The 16,415-nt window shown below is 36.7% G+C and overlaps 1 protein-coding gene across 3 annotated transcripts in view; it reads left to right on the top strand.

Moving 5' to 3' along the window:
* Xirp2 (xin actin binding repeat containing 2) overlaps positions 1-16,415 on the top strand; it is a 64,606-nt gene that overhangs the window by 29,991 nt on the left and 18,200 nt on the right. For all 3 annotated transcript variants that reach the window (XM_057755226.1, XM_057755224.1, XM_057755225.1), the window contains exons 4-6: positions 14,114-14,200; positions 14,584-14,656; positions 15,922-16,055. In XM_057755226.1, coding sequence (XP_057611209.1) covers positions 14,114-14,200; positions 14,584-14,656; positions 15,922-16,055 — 294 coding nt within the window. The remainder of the gene's footprint in view (positions 1-14,113; positions 14,201-14,583; positions 14,657-15,921; positions 16,056-16,415) is intronic.

Here is a 16,415-nt window from a genome sequence, read left to right as displayed (position 1 = left end):
AAAATTCACAACCTCTGTGTAAATAGCTGTACTTTGAGCCTGTGTTTTCCATGAGAAAGGAAGTAACTGGATTGTGAAATTTTGCAATAGCAAATAAAGTGGGTGTGTTTTGTTTTAAAAAAAAACCTCAGAGGAAATGCAGAGCTAAATAAATTTTATAAATATGAAACAGTCAGGTGCTGTGTGTGGCAAGGAAGTAGTTTTTGTTGTTGTTGTTGTTGTTGTTTTTGTTTTGGGTTTTTTTTTTTTTTTTTTTTGGTTTTTCGAGACAGGGTTTCTCTGTGGTTTTGGAGCCTGTCCTGGAACTAGCTCTTGTAGACCAGGCTGATCTCGAACTCACAGAGATCCGCCTGTCTCTGCCTCCCGAGTGCTGGGATTAAAGGCATGTGCCACCACCGCCTGGCTTGGAAGTAGTTAAGGAATCAGGCGCAATGATTAAAAGTTTAATACCTGAACAATAGTTATCTTGTTCTAGTTTTGTCTGGAGAGTGGAAAGGTGTAATACAGTTAGCTAAATACACCTACTGCGGTAATTCTAATGATGCATACGGACATATAATGCAAGCAAGAGAGCAAGACAAGGCCTATCTATGATCTCATATATAGCTGCTGGAACAGAAGAAAACAAGTGAGTCAAGTGTCTTTGGGAAGTTTAACTGAAATTTGTCAAAAATATAAAATATAACTATGTTAATAACTTAAGTAACCAATTCCTCACAAAAGCAAGAATATGTTTGTAGACACAATTCCATTAGGAAAACTGTGTTACAGGTTGTCAGAACATTCGTAAATCAGAGTTCAGTTCGAGCTCTGAGACTCGCCTGTTGAATGGTATAGGCCTAGAGCATCCTTCTTGGGTATACACTTTTGCAGTTATTTAAGTCCTTCCTACGATGCTTAGAAGGGCCTAGTTTAGTACTCTGTATACTTCACTCTGAAATTTGCAGTAGCTTTTAAGCAAGTAACTCCATGTTTTCATTTCATCTAATTATGAATATTATATTCATTATCTACATGACTGTGAAGTTGTACTCACATCTGGAAGCATAAAATAAATCCATGGTCCACCCAAATCTCATTTGCGAAGGAGTAGTGGATTTAGGCTCCTTTGGTTTATCAGAGTTGACTTGTACAATTCTTTAATCATTAAATTTGGAGAAAAGTTTGGACAAGAGATGATATATTAGGAGCTGGAAGATTGGCAAAGCAAGACCTCTTTGTAGTAGTCAGGGGCACAGATACTAGAGTCAGAGCAGGGATCAAGTGTCTACACCTTTAGTTATCTGTGTGACACATAGCAAGGTTCTTAACTTCTCGGTGCCTTAAGATTATTATGGAACCTAGCTCCTGGGTTTATCTACAAAAAATACGTTAATATTTATAAGGATTGAAGCAATGCCTAGGGCTTGCGGTGTAAGGTGACTCAGTGACGAAGAGTAAATGCTGCTCTTATGTTCACACCGTGACTCACAGTCGCCTCTTTTCCAGCTCCTAGAGATCCATCAGCCTCTTTCAGCTTCCACCGACACTGTTTGTTCACACGTGTAAACAGACCCACAAACAAGCACACACACATAGAATAAATAAATAAATAAATAAACAGCAGCCTTCAGCATCCTGCCTCTGAATGGAGGACATGCATTCATCACAAAACAAAGGAACAAATTGCTGTGATTGGCTTAAGTACCTGCTCCTTATTTACCAAGTAGAAGTTCTCACCCTCTGTCTATCAATACAAAGTACATCCTGTGAAAGCCAAACTAAAGGAGACACAAGAGCACGGTGGGCTTCTTGTGAGTTTCATAAAGACATGCTTCGTGACTGTAAAACATGGAAGTCCATGAAAGTAGCAAAACAACACAGAGAATATCTGCACCCAGAGCTGCCATCATCTGTTTAAGCTTCAGTTTCTCTATCTATCTTCAGATAGGGGAATAATATCTGACAATCCCCTGAGGATAAATACATCCAAATTACAAAAACGTACTTTATATTATATAGCAATCACAGGTAAAATTAAACTAGTCAGCGGCATTCATCAAATGCCTCTTGAATATAGAATCCTGTGAGAAAATGAAATAAGCCACCTTTACCTTTAAAAAAAGAAAAGACTGTAATTTAAATCTTGATTAGAAATCTGAGATAAATGTCAAATTTGATTCTAGAGGAGAAAGGGAAAACTGTCTCACATATCCACTTAGACTTTTGAAACAATCTAAATGCACCCTAAAAATGTGTACTTTCCTCACTAGAGACGAAGGACAACATGCATGCCACGAGATGGGTGGTTAATTCTGTCCTTACATAAGCTATCATCAGCTCAGATAACATTTGCAATCCTCTGGCTTATTGATAGCATTTGAGATCTATCTTCCTGCTCAGTCCTCCTTGGGCCAAATATATTTAATTTGATGACATGCAGTAACTAATATTAATTTGGAAACCAATTTAATTAGGATGAATAGAAAGAACATTTGTCTTGGGTTTCTGACAATATTTAATGTCACTGTTAGTAATGTTTTCATTAGTTGTAATAATTAAGTCCAATCTGCCCCTTTCCTTTTTAATGCATTGAAGCCATTGTTTTCAAGGTAATTGGCTATTTGGTAACAGTGTGTCTTGAAGATCAGCAATTGGAGGAAAGCAAGCTTGAAAACTGAGCTACCTGTGAAATGAGAAGTCCCTTATACTCGTTTATACTTGCTGGAAAGAAAATGCTTAGTTGTTTTCCCTGTGCCAGAACACCAGACAGAAAGCCCATACAAAGGGTCTTATTTTGACTCACAGTTTCAGGGGATTTAGTCTCTTAAGGCAGAGAAGGCAAGTAGATTGCTGCTCCTCATTGTGGAAGATCAGGAAGCAGACAGTTCAGAACTGGAACCAGAATTAAACATGAGCAATAAGCTGCCCTCTAAGACCCTCAGCAGCCTTGGTCTGCTAGCTACATACCACAGGCAACAGACCAGAGATTTCAAGCTCTCCCAAAACAGCACCACCTGCTAGGAATGAAGAGTTCAAACCATTGAGTCTGTGTGTTACCTTCAACCAAAACAGGGGAACCAAGACATAGGAACATTCATTGTTGTTATGGTGGTTGAACAAGATGTTGCCTCATCTCATATGTGGACTAGCTGTGTTATATGGTTCTGTTTATCAGCAGCATCACTGCTGCTCAGGGAAGTCAGTCATGGGAAAATATTAGAGAAAGGATTCAGCCTATGTCCCAGGGAGAAGAAGGATTAGCAGTGGGACAAATTTGGCTTTTTAAAAGAATAGAGTTGGGACTAGATGGTAGAGTATGCTTATAATCCCAAAACTCAGAAAATTATAGCAGGAAGATCATAAGTTTGGGGCTAGCCAAGTCTACTAGGCAAGTTGCCAGCCTGGGCTACTTAACGAGACTGTTACTTAAAAAATAAATACATACATACATACATACATACATACACAAATAAATAAATAATCTTGATTGGGTTGTCCTGCTGATTAGTACTAGTTTTTAACAGCACTCATATAGACTTTGCCTTTCAATAAAACATTTTTGACTCTAGCAGGAATAATTGACCTCTGTCTCTGTCTGGAGATATTGAGCACTCAGAATACTTCCTGTTTCTTATTTATATCAGATTTATATAATCAAACTTTAACTTTTTTCACTTTAGGACTGAGTTTTCAGCATTCTATACAAGAAAAAGTAATTGATCCTTCTTGATAAAAGGCACATATCACTTAAAGGGATACTTTTAATTTTAATGTTTTAGATTTATTTCTTTGAGTATTTTGCTTGTGTGTGTGTGTGCGCGCGCCCTTCTCAAGCTCAGCGTTCTCCTTCCATTTTTTAAAGTGGATTTTCTCATCTTTCTCTTTCCGCCGTCTTTGTGCACCACCGAGGAGGCCTCTAATAGTGGCGGCCCAGAAGCCTCTTCCTTTTGGGAGTTGCTTGGTTTCTTGCTGTTTCTTGCTTCATTCTGTGGCTTCAGTGGGAAGGGACAGGTTGGGATCCACACATTTTCGACGTGCTCAGTGCTGTGGAGCACCCAGGAAATGGCCTGTCTTTGTAACTGCTGCCCTGGACCTCAGCAAAAGCTAAAAGTATGTGCCCTTCTTCCTACTGCCATCTCAGACATGCTGGAAAAAGCATACTTTCCCACACATCTGCTGTTGCACAAATGCAAATGTAAACAGTCATACCCTGGAAAACTACATGGCTTTGGAAGGATCCCTGTACAATTTTAGGTCTACAGAAAACATTTCTGACAGTTTGTGACAGATGAGAAATGACATCTGAGTGTTTTCAATTCTACAAAGGTGACCCACAATAATTTCTAAGCAAACTAAATATATTTTTATCAGGTGAATGTGCACATTGCAGAGTTACTCATGCTTTAAAATTACCTTTAATTTATGCCACATACATCATTTCTCAAGGTCATATATTGACAGTACCAACTCTGCCCTGACCCAGGTCACCATCAAAACTAAAGCTGATGGCCAAGAATGTCTTGTATTGTATTTTAATTGTGTATACTATTTTAAATAATGGAAAATAATAGCACTCAGAATAAAGCAGTCTGGAGTAATATTATGCCCCTGGCTCCCAAGCCAGACAACTTGGGTTATAATCCCTGAGTCAGCCACCTGTTCTATTCTATATTGTGCTGTTAAACATAATACCACAAACTAGTTCATTTATAATGATGCAAAAAGTAGAGACTCATATTTCGGGGTGCTGGTATCTAGCATCAAGGTTATGGAACCCAGTAAGGTTTTTCTTGCCACATCTTAACAGTCAGACAACAAGAGGAGGAGAGAAAGGAATAGAGAGAGATAGGGAAAGGATGGGGAGGGGGTACAGGGAGACCCAAATTACCGGACCCGTTCGTATATGTTAGGCATTTTACTGAGGATAATAATTCCTCACTTAGAAAGGTTGTTTTTAAAATCTTTATGTATGCGGAAGGACTTGAAGATTCCTTTACAACTTAACATTCTTGTAGTTCTTTGTTTAGCTGTAGGTAGCACCCGTTTCTCAGGAGCTGCAGAAATAATTGGAAATTATCTTAAAACGAGCATACCTGTATGTGCTCTGGGCATGTGTTGTTCTGGAATCGTCAGAAACACTGCTGAGTGCACATTTTAAAATTTAGAATAGTAGGCAGCTCTTCCTCTGAGGAAAAGTGCTTAGCCTCATCTAAGAAATAGAAAAGATGATGTGTCAAGCCTCTCAGAACACAGAGGAGAGGAGAAAGAAGAAAGCCCTTTTGTGCAGGCATGGCATGTCTCCGGGATGCCACAATGAATGGAGTTTGGTTTTTAAGTAGAAGCAATTGAAAAGGCTAGCATTGGCTTTTGGAGACCCCTTTGTTCATGGTATTGTGGAAAGATGTATGAGAAAAAGATGATTTAGTTAGTATATGAATTGAACCAGGAAGAAAAGGAAAAGCTATACTACTTGAAGAAATGAAGAAAAGAGGGTGGATTGAAGAGGTTGGTTTGCCATTTCTATGCATACTGAAATTACTGCCCTGCGTGTTATGACTTCTCAGCACATTTTACTTGTTGGGTGGAAAGGGAAAAACGTAACTTGTGGTATAATATGGTTTGTAGTTGGAACAACCAACAGAAGTACTGCCACATAAATAGGGACCATATACTGGCTGCCAAAACCCAGTTAATATTTTTCTTAGTAACAAACTATATTAAAAAGAGCATATTTGTGATTCTAGATGGTGCATTAGAATTTTAAAATACATTAACTAGTATGATATAATTTAAGGGTATGTTAAAGTATTAAACTAAACTAGTACAACAAAAATCCAAAGAAATGAATAAATTCATTAGTTCATCAAACTGGTGTTCTACTAATTGATTAAAACTTGGATTTAATGAATTCATTATTTCCATCTACAGTAAAAAAAAAATATTCGCCATGTTATATAACCTGTGCACTTAATGTCCCTTGGATACCACTCTTCAATATTTTTATATCAGTAATAATATTTTGTGAATGACACAGCACTTTAATTATAAGTGTAAAGTTTTATTAACTAAGTATGTAAAGGTGTCTGTAGACTTTTAGATCTTCACATGGCTAAGCCAATATGTAACCTTTCCCTGGGATGCAAGGTGCGCTCATAAAATAGGGTAAGACAGACTTCCGTGATCTACTCAAATCAGCCACGTTGCTCTGTAGACACGTGTGTTAATTTGCAACCTCTGCTGTCCTCAAGGGTAGCCGATGGTAATTGCTACCAGCCTGCTGAGGCTTGGTCACGGTCCCCTCGTAATTTACCTTTCAGCTTTGTGAGGTGAAACCTGTTGGTATATGAGTAATCCTGCTGGAGCACGGAGAGGCTGTCCCCTCCCTCCTCCCAGGAACACGGCAGCACGTTCTTGTACCTCATTATTAAGGGAATCTCATCTCCCCCGGCGCCGTGCTGAACATTGGCCTGAGTCTTTTATGGAAGCTCCATCTTCCTGGTAAAATAGTGCCATCTGTATGAACACCCACTCAGTGTCGGTTCCTCTACTGTTTAAAAAGGGAAGGGGGGGAGGGATAAAGGAATGGATCTTGGTGACTTCAAGGGGTTTAGAAATGTTAATATATGGAGGGTACAGTGGACGGGACAAATAGGCTTAAGAAAAACTGCGCTGCAAAAGTAAAATAAAAAATCTTGAAACACTTGTTTTTTCTTTTTGAAATTTATTCATTGTTTCAAATAGAATTCGTAGGAGCGAGTGCTCGCCCCAATTATTGGAGTCTTACTGCTTCAGAACCACTGCTTCGTAATGTTATTGTAGGTCTGCTGTTCCTGCAGACCGGTTTGTGCTTACAGAACATGGTTTCAGTTTCATTTACAGAAGTCAGGCGTTCTTACACTTATTTCTTTTGCTCTTTTAAAGTTAAATGACTCAGAATCGTTTTACCAAGAAAATAGGGAGACAGACATTTTCACAATGCCTAAAGACAAAAGATCATAACAGAATGGCCTTGCTACATTTCACTATATGATTTCAAAAGTGTTTCCAATTGATAATTATATGAAATACTTAATGGAATTTTATGTATCTTATGAGAGCTAATGGACATTTAGGAAAAGTTAAAATGGTATTATACTATTTCTTCTATCAGAAAACTCAGACTAGCTTCGAAATATGGGTTAACGTTTTATCTAACTGTACTGAAAATAGTTCTCAAGTATATAAATTATGTTTCCTAATATACTAGCTAAATTTGCTGTGTTTTTGGTTATTTTAATGGAATAGCAAGCTACACTATTTTCAGTTCTTGCATTTGCCTATGTTGTAAGAAGCAAGGGAAACATACCAACAAAAGAAAACATTCATATTACAGAATCATTGTTTGTAGAACTTACTGAAATCTGCAAAATGTGTTTTTTTCACATGGTTACTTTTATAAAAAAAATAGGTGTTTGTTGTACTTGAGTTCAGAGGATATTATTAGCTGCTTCTGATAAACTTCTTCATCTATAGCTCTCAAAATAAACCCTTCCTCGTGGATCTTTGAAAACGATTGGATTGAGTCAAGCTTGTCTTTTCTTTGGATGTTTAGTTATTAATTTGCATAATTACAAAGAAGTTATCATGCTAGAAACGAGCTGGGAGAACACAAGGCCTGAGCAAAGGAAGAGGCTCTCAGCAGTTCTGTCCTTAGAACAATGCTGTTGCAGAAATGTGCTTGGAAAAATTTTCATTTCCCTAGTTTCTTCATAAATCTCAGCATTTCGGAACAGAAGGTTTAATTAACTGTATCTTTTGAAGGACTTTTCTTGGATTTTCTTTTATCTTTCTCTCCTGAGCAATCTACCTAAAGTCAAGAACAAGTTGTCCATCTTGTTAGTAACAATGAGTACATGTTCCGCCTTATTGACTGAGTAGGTTATAAAATACACCAGCCACTCAATCAATACAAACAAAAAAGAAGTTAAGTCCACTTGGCATGTCTTGCCCTGGGGTAAATATCAGTGTCCTGTAGAGATCTGAGTGCATCCTGATGTGGCGACCAAAACATATTGCTTTTCCTCAGCATATGAATTGCAATACAAAATTGTAGCATTTCAAAGCATTCAGAAAAAACAGTACAGGTCTCACTGAGGCATCCTTACAGTTTGACATTCTGTTTATGAGTCTTTTATCATAGGAATTAAATGTTATTATTTAAAAACTATACAAAGCATCTAAGTCTTAATTTTCTTATTTAATTATCAACTAAGATTTTTCCCCCCTCTGTAGTCTTTTTCTCTTTTTTGGTTACTATTCCACAGGAATAGCTATAAACCTACTATTTCTCCACTAGAGGAAAGAGGTGCTCATGATGCTTGATTTTTCTTTGGTTTCTGGGCTTGCACAAACTTAAGCAATAGAAGATCAACAGCACCTGAGGGCACAAGCTGGCGTCAGCTGAAATTCAGAGTGAGTTTAAGCTAAGGGATAACTCATGCAAGAGAGAACTGTGTATGTGTAAATACGGCAAAGAACGGCGTAAGCTTGATGCTGGAGGCACAAACAAAATGGAAACTATTAATGAAAAATAATATGTTAAACATTTGTCAACTTATTCTCAAGCCACCAAGGACCTCTGAAATTTTAACAGAGACTTAAGATAAATAGATATGCTTTCTAGAAAGACTTTTATGCCTGTAAATGATTGATATAAGTGATGTTAAGGTTTGAAAGGGATAGGATAGGTTGAAGTATTAAAACAGTTCAGATTCTGCGGGGTTAAATAGGTCTGAAGAGAGAGCTCTCGCTGAAAAGGCACTTACAAAGATTTAGCTAGTTTGTGCCTAAGTAAGTTAAGGGCTACTAAGAGCAAGGCTTAGATTCTTCCATCTTGTTTTTTTTTTTAATTAATATAGGGAAAACTCTTGCCTCTGGCTGTCTTTTTCTTGGAATATTTTGATGTTTTTGAAATTTTTAATAGATAATTTTACCATTTTTACAGTTTTGGCCACTTTCTCTTTGCTGAACTATTATTGATAACCCTAGTTTCCCTTTGATTGTAAGGTGTTTCAGTTTATGTGGAACTGAAATATTATATATGTATATATCTTAACATATTTCTACATAAAATCTCTAGAGAGAATCTTTTATTTATTGTAAGTTGAATGTTTATAGTAAGCTGCTTTTTCCATTTGACAAATAAATATTGTTATTTATGTAACTAATGTGCGTTGATGGCCCAGCTGAGAGTACATATTTGATATGCTGCTTTTAGGAATCTTCATCCCTTTTAGATTCAGGCTTGATGGTTCTATAAATAAAATGCTTAAAGAAAAGGACAGTTGGTGTCTCAGCACCTCTTAAACTCAGCAATGAGTGTTCAGAATCTAACCTGAGAAAGACAACCCTATTTTCCACTTTTAAACTAAGCATCTTTTATTTAAAATTACTGTTGATATCATATTTATATAGAACCAAATCCAATTTAATGAAAGAGTTAAAATTAATTGGATGACAGTCATTTCCAGGATTCTTGAAATAAGCTTACTCACAAACACACATTTCTATGTATTTAGCATTTTGTCTAAAGCTGAAACATTTTATACCATAAATATAAATACATATATTTGCATATATATAGACAAATCAAATATCTATAGAGAAGTAAGACTGATCAAGATATATAGATTATAGATAGTTAAATATTGATGATAGATGATCAATAGATAAATAGATTGAGAGATAGATAGATAAATAGATACATAGATAGATAGATAGATAGATAGATAGATAGATAGATAGATAGATAGATGATTGATAATAGATAGACAGATAGATAATAGATAGATGCATAGCCCCTTATGATATCAGAGTTTTGCTGCAGGTTCTCATAATTTTAAGCATGATTATTTTCATTCTAGCATAGAGAAGTCTAAGTTCATAATAACAGTGAGTCAGCATTAAAAGACTCGTTTTTTTTCTTCTCCGGTAGCCTTAGAATGAATATGCATTTTGTTGCATATTTTGTTTAATAGCAACATGGAATGGAAAACCTGAAGTTAAGTATGTTTTAGTGATTTGCCAAAGATTACAATGTATCTAGGACGGGGCAAGTTAATATTGACTCCTCATTCTTAGCTATTAGCTGATCTATCTGAGGAAAGAGCAGCATGTTTTTCTCACTCAGCCTGGTTTCTAGGTGGATGGAATTTCAGCGACCAATTTCATGAATCATTTTGTGTGAACTTGTGTGTAGTGTTCTGACTTGAATTCTTTATGATATTTTATTTGTGTAATTCGAGTTCTGCCTGCGCATAGCAATTATATATCCTTTTCCCTAATCCGAAAATCTAGACAACAAAAATTAGGAGAGAGTCAAATTTGAAATTCAAATTATACCTATTTGCAAAATGGAAGGCAGAATAAATGACAGACACATGATCTTAGAATATTTTAAGCAAGATTTTGTGCTAAGTTACGGCAGCCAGGGGACAGTAAAAATTGATGCACCGATGCTCACACGTCAAACTGGTGTGGCAATTACAGTTCTACTTAGCAATGGCACATAAATGCCGAAGCTGCAATCTACAACTATAAATAAAATTGATGTGCACTTGGATTGCTTCTGTTGCTCCATCTCCTATAAGAAAATGCATTTGGAAGTGATAAGTGCTGGGTAGTTTCTTCTTGAATGTGTACATGCTAACTATAATTTTTTTCCTCTGGAAAGTGATAAATTTCAAGTCACATGTCAGAAATGCATTTTTCCTACTTTTTATCACATATATATTGCCTTTGTCTTTCATACAACAGAAAATGTTGTCACTTTATTCTTTCAAAATAACCATTGGTGGCATGTACCAGAAGTTGATGTTTCTTTGGGTACCAAAATGAAGGCATAGCTTAGATGTCAGTTTGACAAATATGGGAAAATAATAAAGATATTGACTTGACAGCACATGCCCCATCCAAGAAGAATGTCAACTACTTTATGTTGGCCAGATGTTATTATGTTGAAATATGAACCAGTTATTATCAGATATTCATCTTTAAAAGGAGGAAGAAGCATTAACATTTGTAATCTGAACTAATCCAAAATGTTAAAAATCACTATGTAGGACAAATAAAATATGTTAGGAGGCCAGTACTGGCATAAGGCTTACAGACCCAGCTTGATATTATGGACGTGATCACGATGCCCCTCAGCTAAGACCATGGTGTGGGTCTGCTTCTCAGTGCCCTTTGCTCTTTCACTATCCAGCTGGCACTAAGAACATTCCAGAAGCTCTCCCTGCTTATCTAGAGATGAAAGCTCTGTCGCTCAGCAAAAGAGCTACCATTTGTCCCCTGTGTTTTCCCCACATGCTGTCTTTGGTGGCTCTTCTCATTCTGTCCTGCACACAGCTTCTAGTACCATTAGGTAAGCGCTAAGTAAGGCATCTCGTTGCATGGAATCCTGATTCTTTGAACTTACAGGAAGCAACATGGATCGCCTATTTTCTACACTCCTCCTTAAAGAATAAAGGTTTTTTTTCCTTCTCTTTGTTCTGCATCTCAGCATCTACAGCACACCTGGCAAGTGAATTTAGATAGAATCAATGTATTAATAGGATTGTGCCATTTTTCTTCCACTTTGATTCCTTCATGTGAACTTGTTTTTAATGGAAATTATGTGAAACAAACATATACCTAATATCACTTGAAGTACATAGGTCCTTAACTATGGGTTGGAAACTATTCTCTTTAGGAAAATATATTCACATGTCTACTTTATTTTAATAAAACAATATGCCAATTAGTTTTAAAGTATAAACCCCAGATTTTCTATTATATTTTGTAGATTTCTGGTGCAACTTTTTCTTAATCATCCTTCCCAGAAAACTATAATGGAATCAGATTATCTAACATATTCCTAAACCAGCAACATCTGTTGCTTTGCTTATCAGATGTCTAGCCTTGCATGCCAAATACCCTTATGGGAATGGGAAGTCAAATTGCACACCCTATATGTGTGATGTAATTTATAAGAGGTATAGTCAAGAACAAGATGCCATGAAATAATTTTATACTTTAAGAAATCAGAAACTGATGCTTTAAAATTATTTGACTCATTGTAAAAAACAAAACAATACAAAACAAAAAACCTTAATGCTTCCTATTCTGTTCACTTAAGAAGAGCAATATACCTATATACTCACTAGATTATTCTTTTTTCTTGTGTGCATTAGTGTTTTGCCACAGGTTTCGGATCCCCTGGAACTGGAGTTACAAACAGTTGTGAACTGCCATGTGGGTGTTGGGAGTTCAACCCAGGTCCTCTGGAAGAGCAGCCAGCACTCTTAAGAGCTGAGCCTTAGGCTGGGCCATGGTGGCACACACCTTTAATCCCAGCACTCACACTCGGGAGACAGAGGCAGGCAGATAGCTGTGTGTTTGAGCCCTGCCTGGTCTACAGAGAGAGTGCCAGGAACTGGTTCCAAAGCCACACAGAGAAAACCTGTCTTGAAAAAAATAAAAGAGCTGAACCATATCTCCAGCCCCTGATCATTCTATTTTTAAATGATTTTTTATTGAGCTCTACATTTTGATTATTCTTACTACTAATAAATAATTTTAAGTATCAGATCTCAAAAATAGTATTACTAACTTAGACATAAATACAAGTGTGAGATTTCAATGTTGTGTAATTCCAAACACATGCATTCTTGTGAAGCCAGCTGAACAGACCCCCATTTCCTCTCTTGTTCCAAGTTCATATTATTTTATTCATGGTATGCCTGAATCTTTAAGTCAGTTTCATAAACTTTTAAACTTTTATTTTATTGTTTAAATCATTTTCCATTTTACTGAAAAACAGACTATTTTTCCTACAGTATATCCTGATTATAGTTTCTTCTCCCTCCACGTCTCCCAGTTCCACCCTACCTCCCCTTCCCTCTGGATCCACAGCCTTATGTCTCTCATTAGAAAGCAACAGCCTTCTAAGAGATAACAAAATAAAAGAGAACAAAATAAAACAAAACAAAAAAAAAAAAACAAACCCATCAAATAGAATTTGGATCAAACAAGCCAACGAAAGGAAAAGAACCCAAGAGAAAGCACAAGAATCAGAGACCCCCTCATGCACATATTCAATTTAATATTTATTTAATATTTAAAATGTTAAACTGAAAACTCCAGTATATACACAGAGGACCTGGTGCAGACCCGTGCGGGCCCTGTAAGTGCTGACTCAGTCTTTGTGAGTTCGTACGAGCTTTGCTCCTTTAACATAGAGGGCCTTGTTCTCTGTGTGTCCTCCCTTCCCTCTGACTCTCACACACACTTTTTCTGCTTCCTCTTCTGTCCTGTTCCCTGAGCCCTGAGGGGAGGAATTTAGTGGGCAAATCCCATTTAGAGCTGTGTGTTCCGAGGTCTTTCTCAAATGTTCCAAGGTCTCTGTCTCTGTCTCTCTCTCTCTCTTTCTCTCTCTCTCCTCTCTCTGTGCTGTGTGTGTGTGTGTGTGTGTGTGTGTGTGTAGTATAGCAGAATATCATTAGGAGTCATTTTATTACTGTTTTTTGTTTCTTTGTTTTTTGTTTTGTTTTTTTTAATATTGATACTATTCGGTTTTACCCTAGATTTCTGGGCCGTTTAGTCTCTGGTTCTTGATCATACACACAATGTCTGATATAGATTCGATCTTGGAGTGGGCCTTAAGTCAAATCAGATGTTGGTTGGTTACTCCCACAAGCTTTGTGCCACCATTGCCCTAGCATATTTTGCAGGAAGAAAAGCATTGCAGATCAAAGGCTTGGTAGCTGGTTTGGTGTTTCTGTTTCTCTTTTGGTAACCTGCAGTGTACCTTTCTGTATCAAGACACTAGAACCTAAGAGTGAAGGTTCTCTGCTCACTCTCTCCATGTTCAATGAGTTGTGTTGGTTTTTGTCAATAGATTTTTGCTCTCAGTTTGCTATATTTACAATATTTTGTTTTGACAGTCAAACACGAGGAGGAAGCCCATGCTGTCTCTGCTCCTACTGATCCTCCTTTTCCTTCCCCCTTTCTTCCTCTTTTCTGAATTATCTGTCACTGAAATTACATTAATAAAATAATTCATTTTTCAGAATTTTATAAAGAAATGGTCAGTCTGTTTATCTGTCATTTTCAGGAAGCAATCCACAGCAGTCAAGAGATGAGAAAGAATGAACAAGAATTCTATAAAGCACATGGAACCGATGTCTTCAAAACAGAAATGGTAATTGCTTAGTAACAAAAAAAAAATTTTAAATGATCTCCAGGACTGTGTAGAATTTTTTGACTTTTCTGTAAACATATGCTTTTACTGTGTGTACTTAGGATAAATATACAGCAGTGTGTCTAACCCTACTTTCCCGTTAGAACTATTTTGAAAAATGAAACAAGCCACCTAAAAATATGCCTGCAGTTAGGTGTTGTTCACATATGTTCTGTTATAACTTGAGTACACATTAAAACAAACAATAGAAATAGTAGCTGGTCTCTCTTAACATGTACCAAATTCTCAGAAGAAAAATACGGCAAAATAAAGATTATTTTCAGTACTCAAATCACTGACTTCTTAAAAACAATTACTCTTTTTAAAATTGTCTTTTGAAACAGATGTCACATCTTGAAAAGCACACTGAGGAAGTAAACCAAGCTTCACAGCTCCGTCAGTATGTTCAAGAAACAGGTAACCGTCTGGCACAATTGGGCACACTTGACCTTTGCCCTTTCTGTGTATGTGGGTTTGGAGGACTTTCAGAAGCCAGTCCTCCCCACCAAGGAAGTTTAGTAGCTGTGAGTCATGCTCCCAAAGGGGGCAAGATTGCATTTCTGCATATAATTAGATTTTCCCCTTGTTAGTACATGTAACATATTTTAAAATAGCTCATTGCCCATCAGACCTATAATAAATTCATTCTAAACTCCAGAAAGGTAATAAGCTAACCACTACTGAATTTTTTTTTTATACCTTGGAACCTAGAATAAAATTCATTGCCTATGAAGCAGCCTGACAATAAAATTAAGGAAATAATAGGTCAATTCTCAACCCACAGACATGAGGTTAGGTTATGTGGAAATTGGTAGATGTTTGCAGACGATGAGATGCAGCTGTCCACTCATACAGAGAGCAAATGACTTTCATCTGGTAAGATGAAAGGAAAGATTGCACCCCTGCTGTGGCCTAACAGTATTTGTTTTTTGCTACATAAGAAATGCAGCATTCTTCTTGACAGGCTCAGTGACCCATGTTCATGTTTGTAATTCTGGCCTTTAGGAGGCTTAAACAATAGGACTGCTGCAGGTTCAAGGCTAACACTGACTACATAATGAGATGTAGCCTACAGAGCAAAAATTTTTATCAAAATATACAAACAAACAAACAAACAAGAAAAATGGCCTACCTTTTTTCCTTTAAAATGCATTACTTTTCCTGCATCTAGAATTTAAAACACAGTTGTAGAAATTTTGAAAATATTCCTATCCAGAGATAACCACTCCAAATAATTTTAAAGTTTTTTTTTATTTATGTGTATTATGTGGTGTGTATGTGAGAGAGACAGAGACAACAGAGAAACAGAGAGAAAGAGAGCGAAACACCCGGAGGCCAGAGGACCGCATCAGATCCACTACAGTTGGAATTCCAAGTTGTAATGATCTACCCAACATGGTGCTGAGAACTAAACTTTGGTCCCCTGCAAGAGCAGCAAGCTCTTCTAACTGCTGTACCACCTCGCCTGCTTCACATCCAAATTTTCTTTTCTGTGCTTCTTCCTTAATACTTCTTGCTTCACTTCAAAATCAATGGATGAAATAATGCCATGTGCATAAATTTGTCCTTTGAGTCTAGTTCGCTAATTTCCATTGTAAGGTGTTTAATGCAGCATGGTGTTTTCATCTCAAATACCATTGTACTCATTGTGAATTATCCCCGGTATCTATGTGTTTCCGTAGTCATTGATACAGCCGAGGATGAAGAGATGCCTAAGGTTTCCACAAAGATTTTGAAAGAGCAATTTGAGAAGTCTGCTCAGGAAAAGTTTCTCTACTCTGACAGAGAAACCACAACTCCATCCAGGTGCATAAAGGTATGATAGACTCTCTATACAGGAGCACATTAAGGGTTAAAAATGCTTAAATATACTTGAAGTTTTGTGGTGCTTTCATAACAAAATAATCGGAACTAGCATTTATTGTGTCTCAAAAGGAGGATATTCATCTATGAGGTAGAGTGAGAAGTCCCACCCACTGGAGAATATGAATGAAGAAAGTCATATAGATTTTAAAGTTTATAAACTAATATCAAGTAAAGTAACTAAGTCAATTTTAATTGCCAAATAGTTACATATTTTATTTTAAATGATAAAAAACCAAAAAACTAACAAAGTACCTCAAGACCTTTTCTGCCTCCATAAATTAAACTACACATCAATTGAAAGGGGCAAATT

The sequence above is a fragment of the Chionomys nivalis genome, chromosome 22 (genome assembly GCF_950005125.1).
Source record: "Chionomys nivalis chromosome 22, mChiNiv1.1, whole genome shotgun sequence".
NCBI lineage: Eukaryota > Metazoa > Chordata > Mammalia > Rodentia > Cricetidae > Chionomys > Chionomys nivalis.
This window is presented reverse-complemented; position numbering and strand designations above follow the sequence as displayed.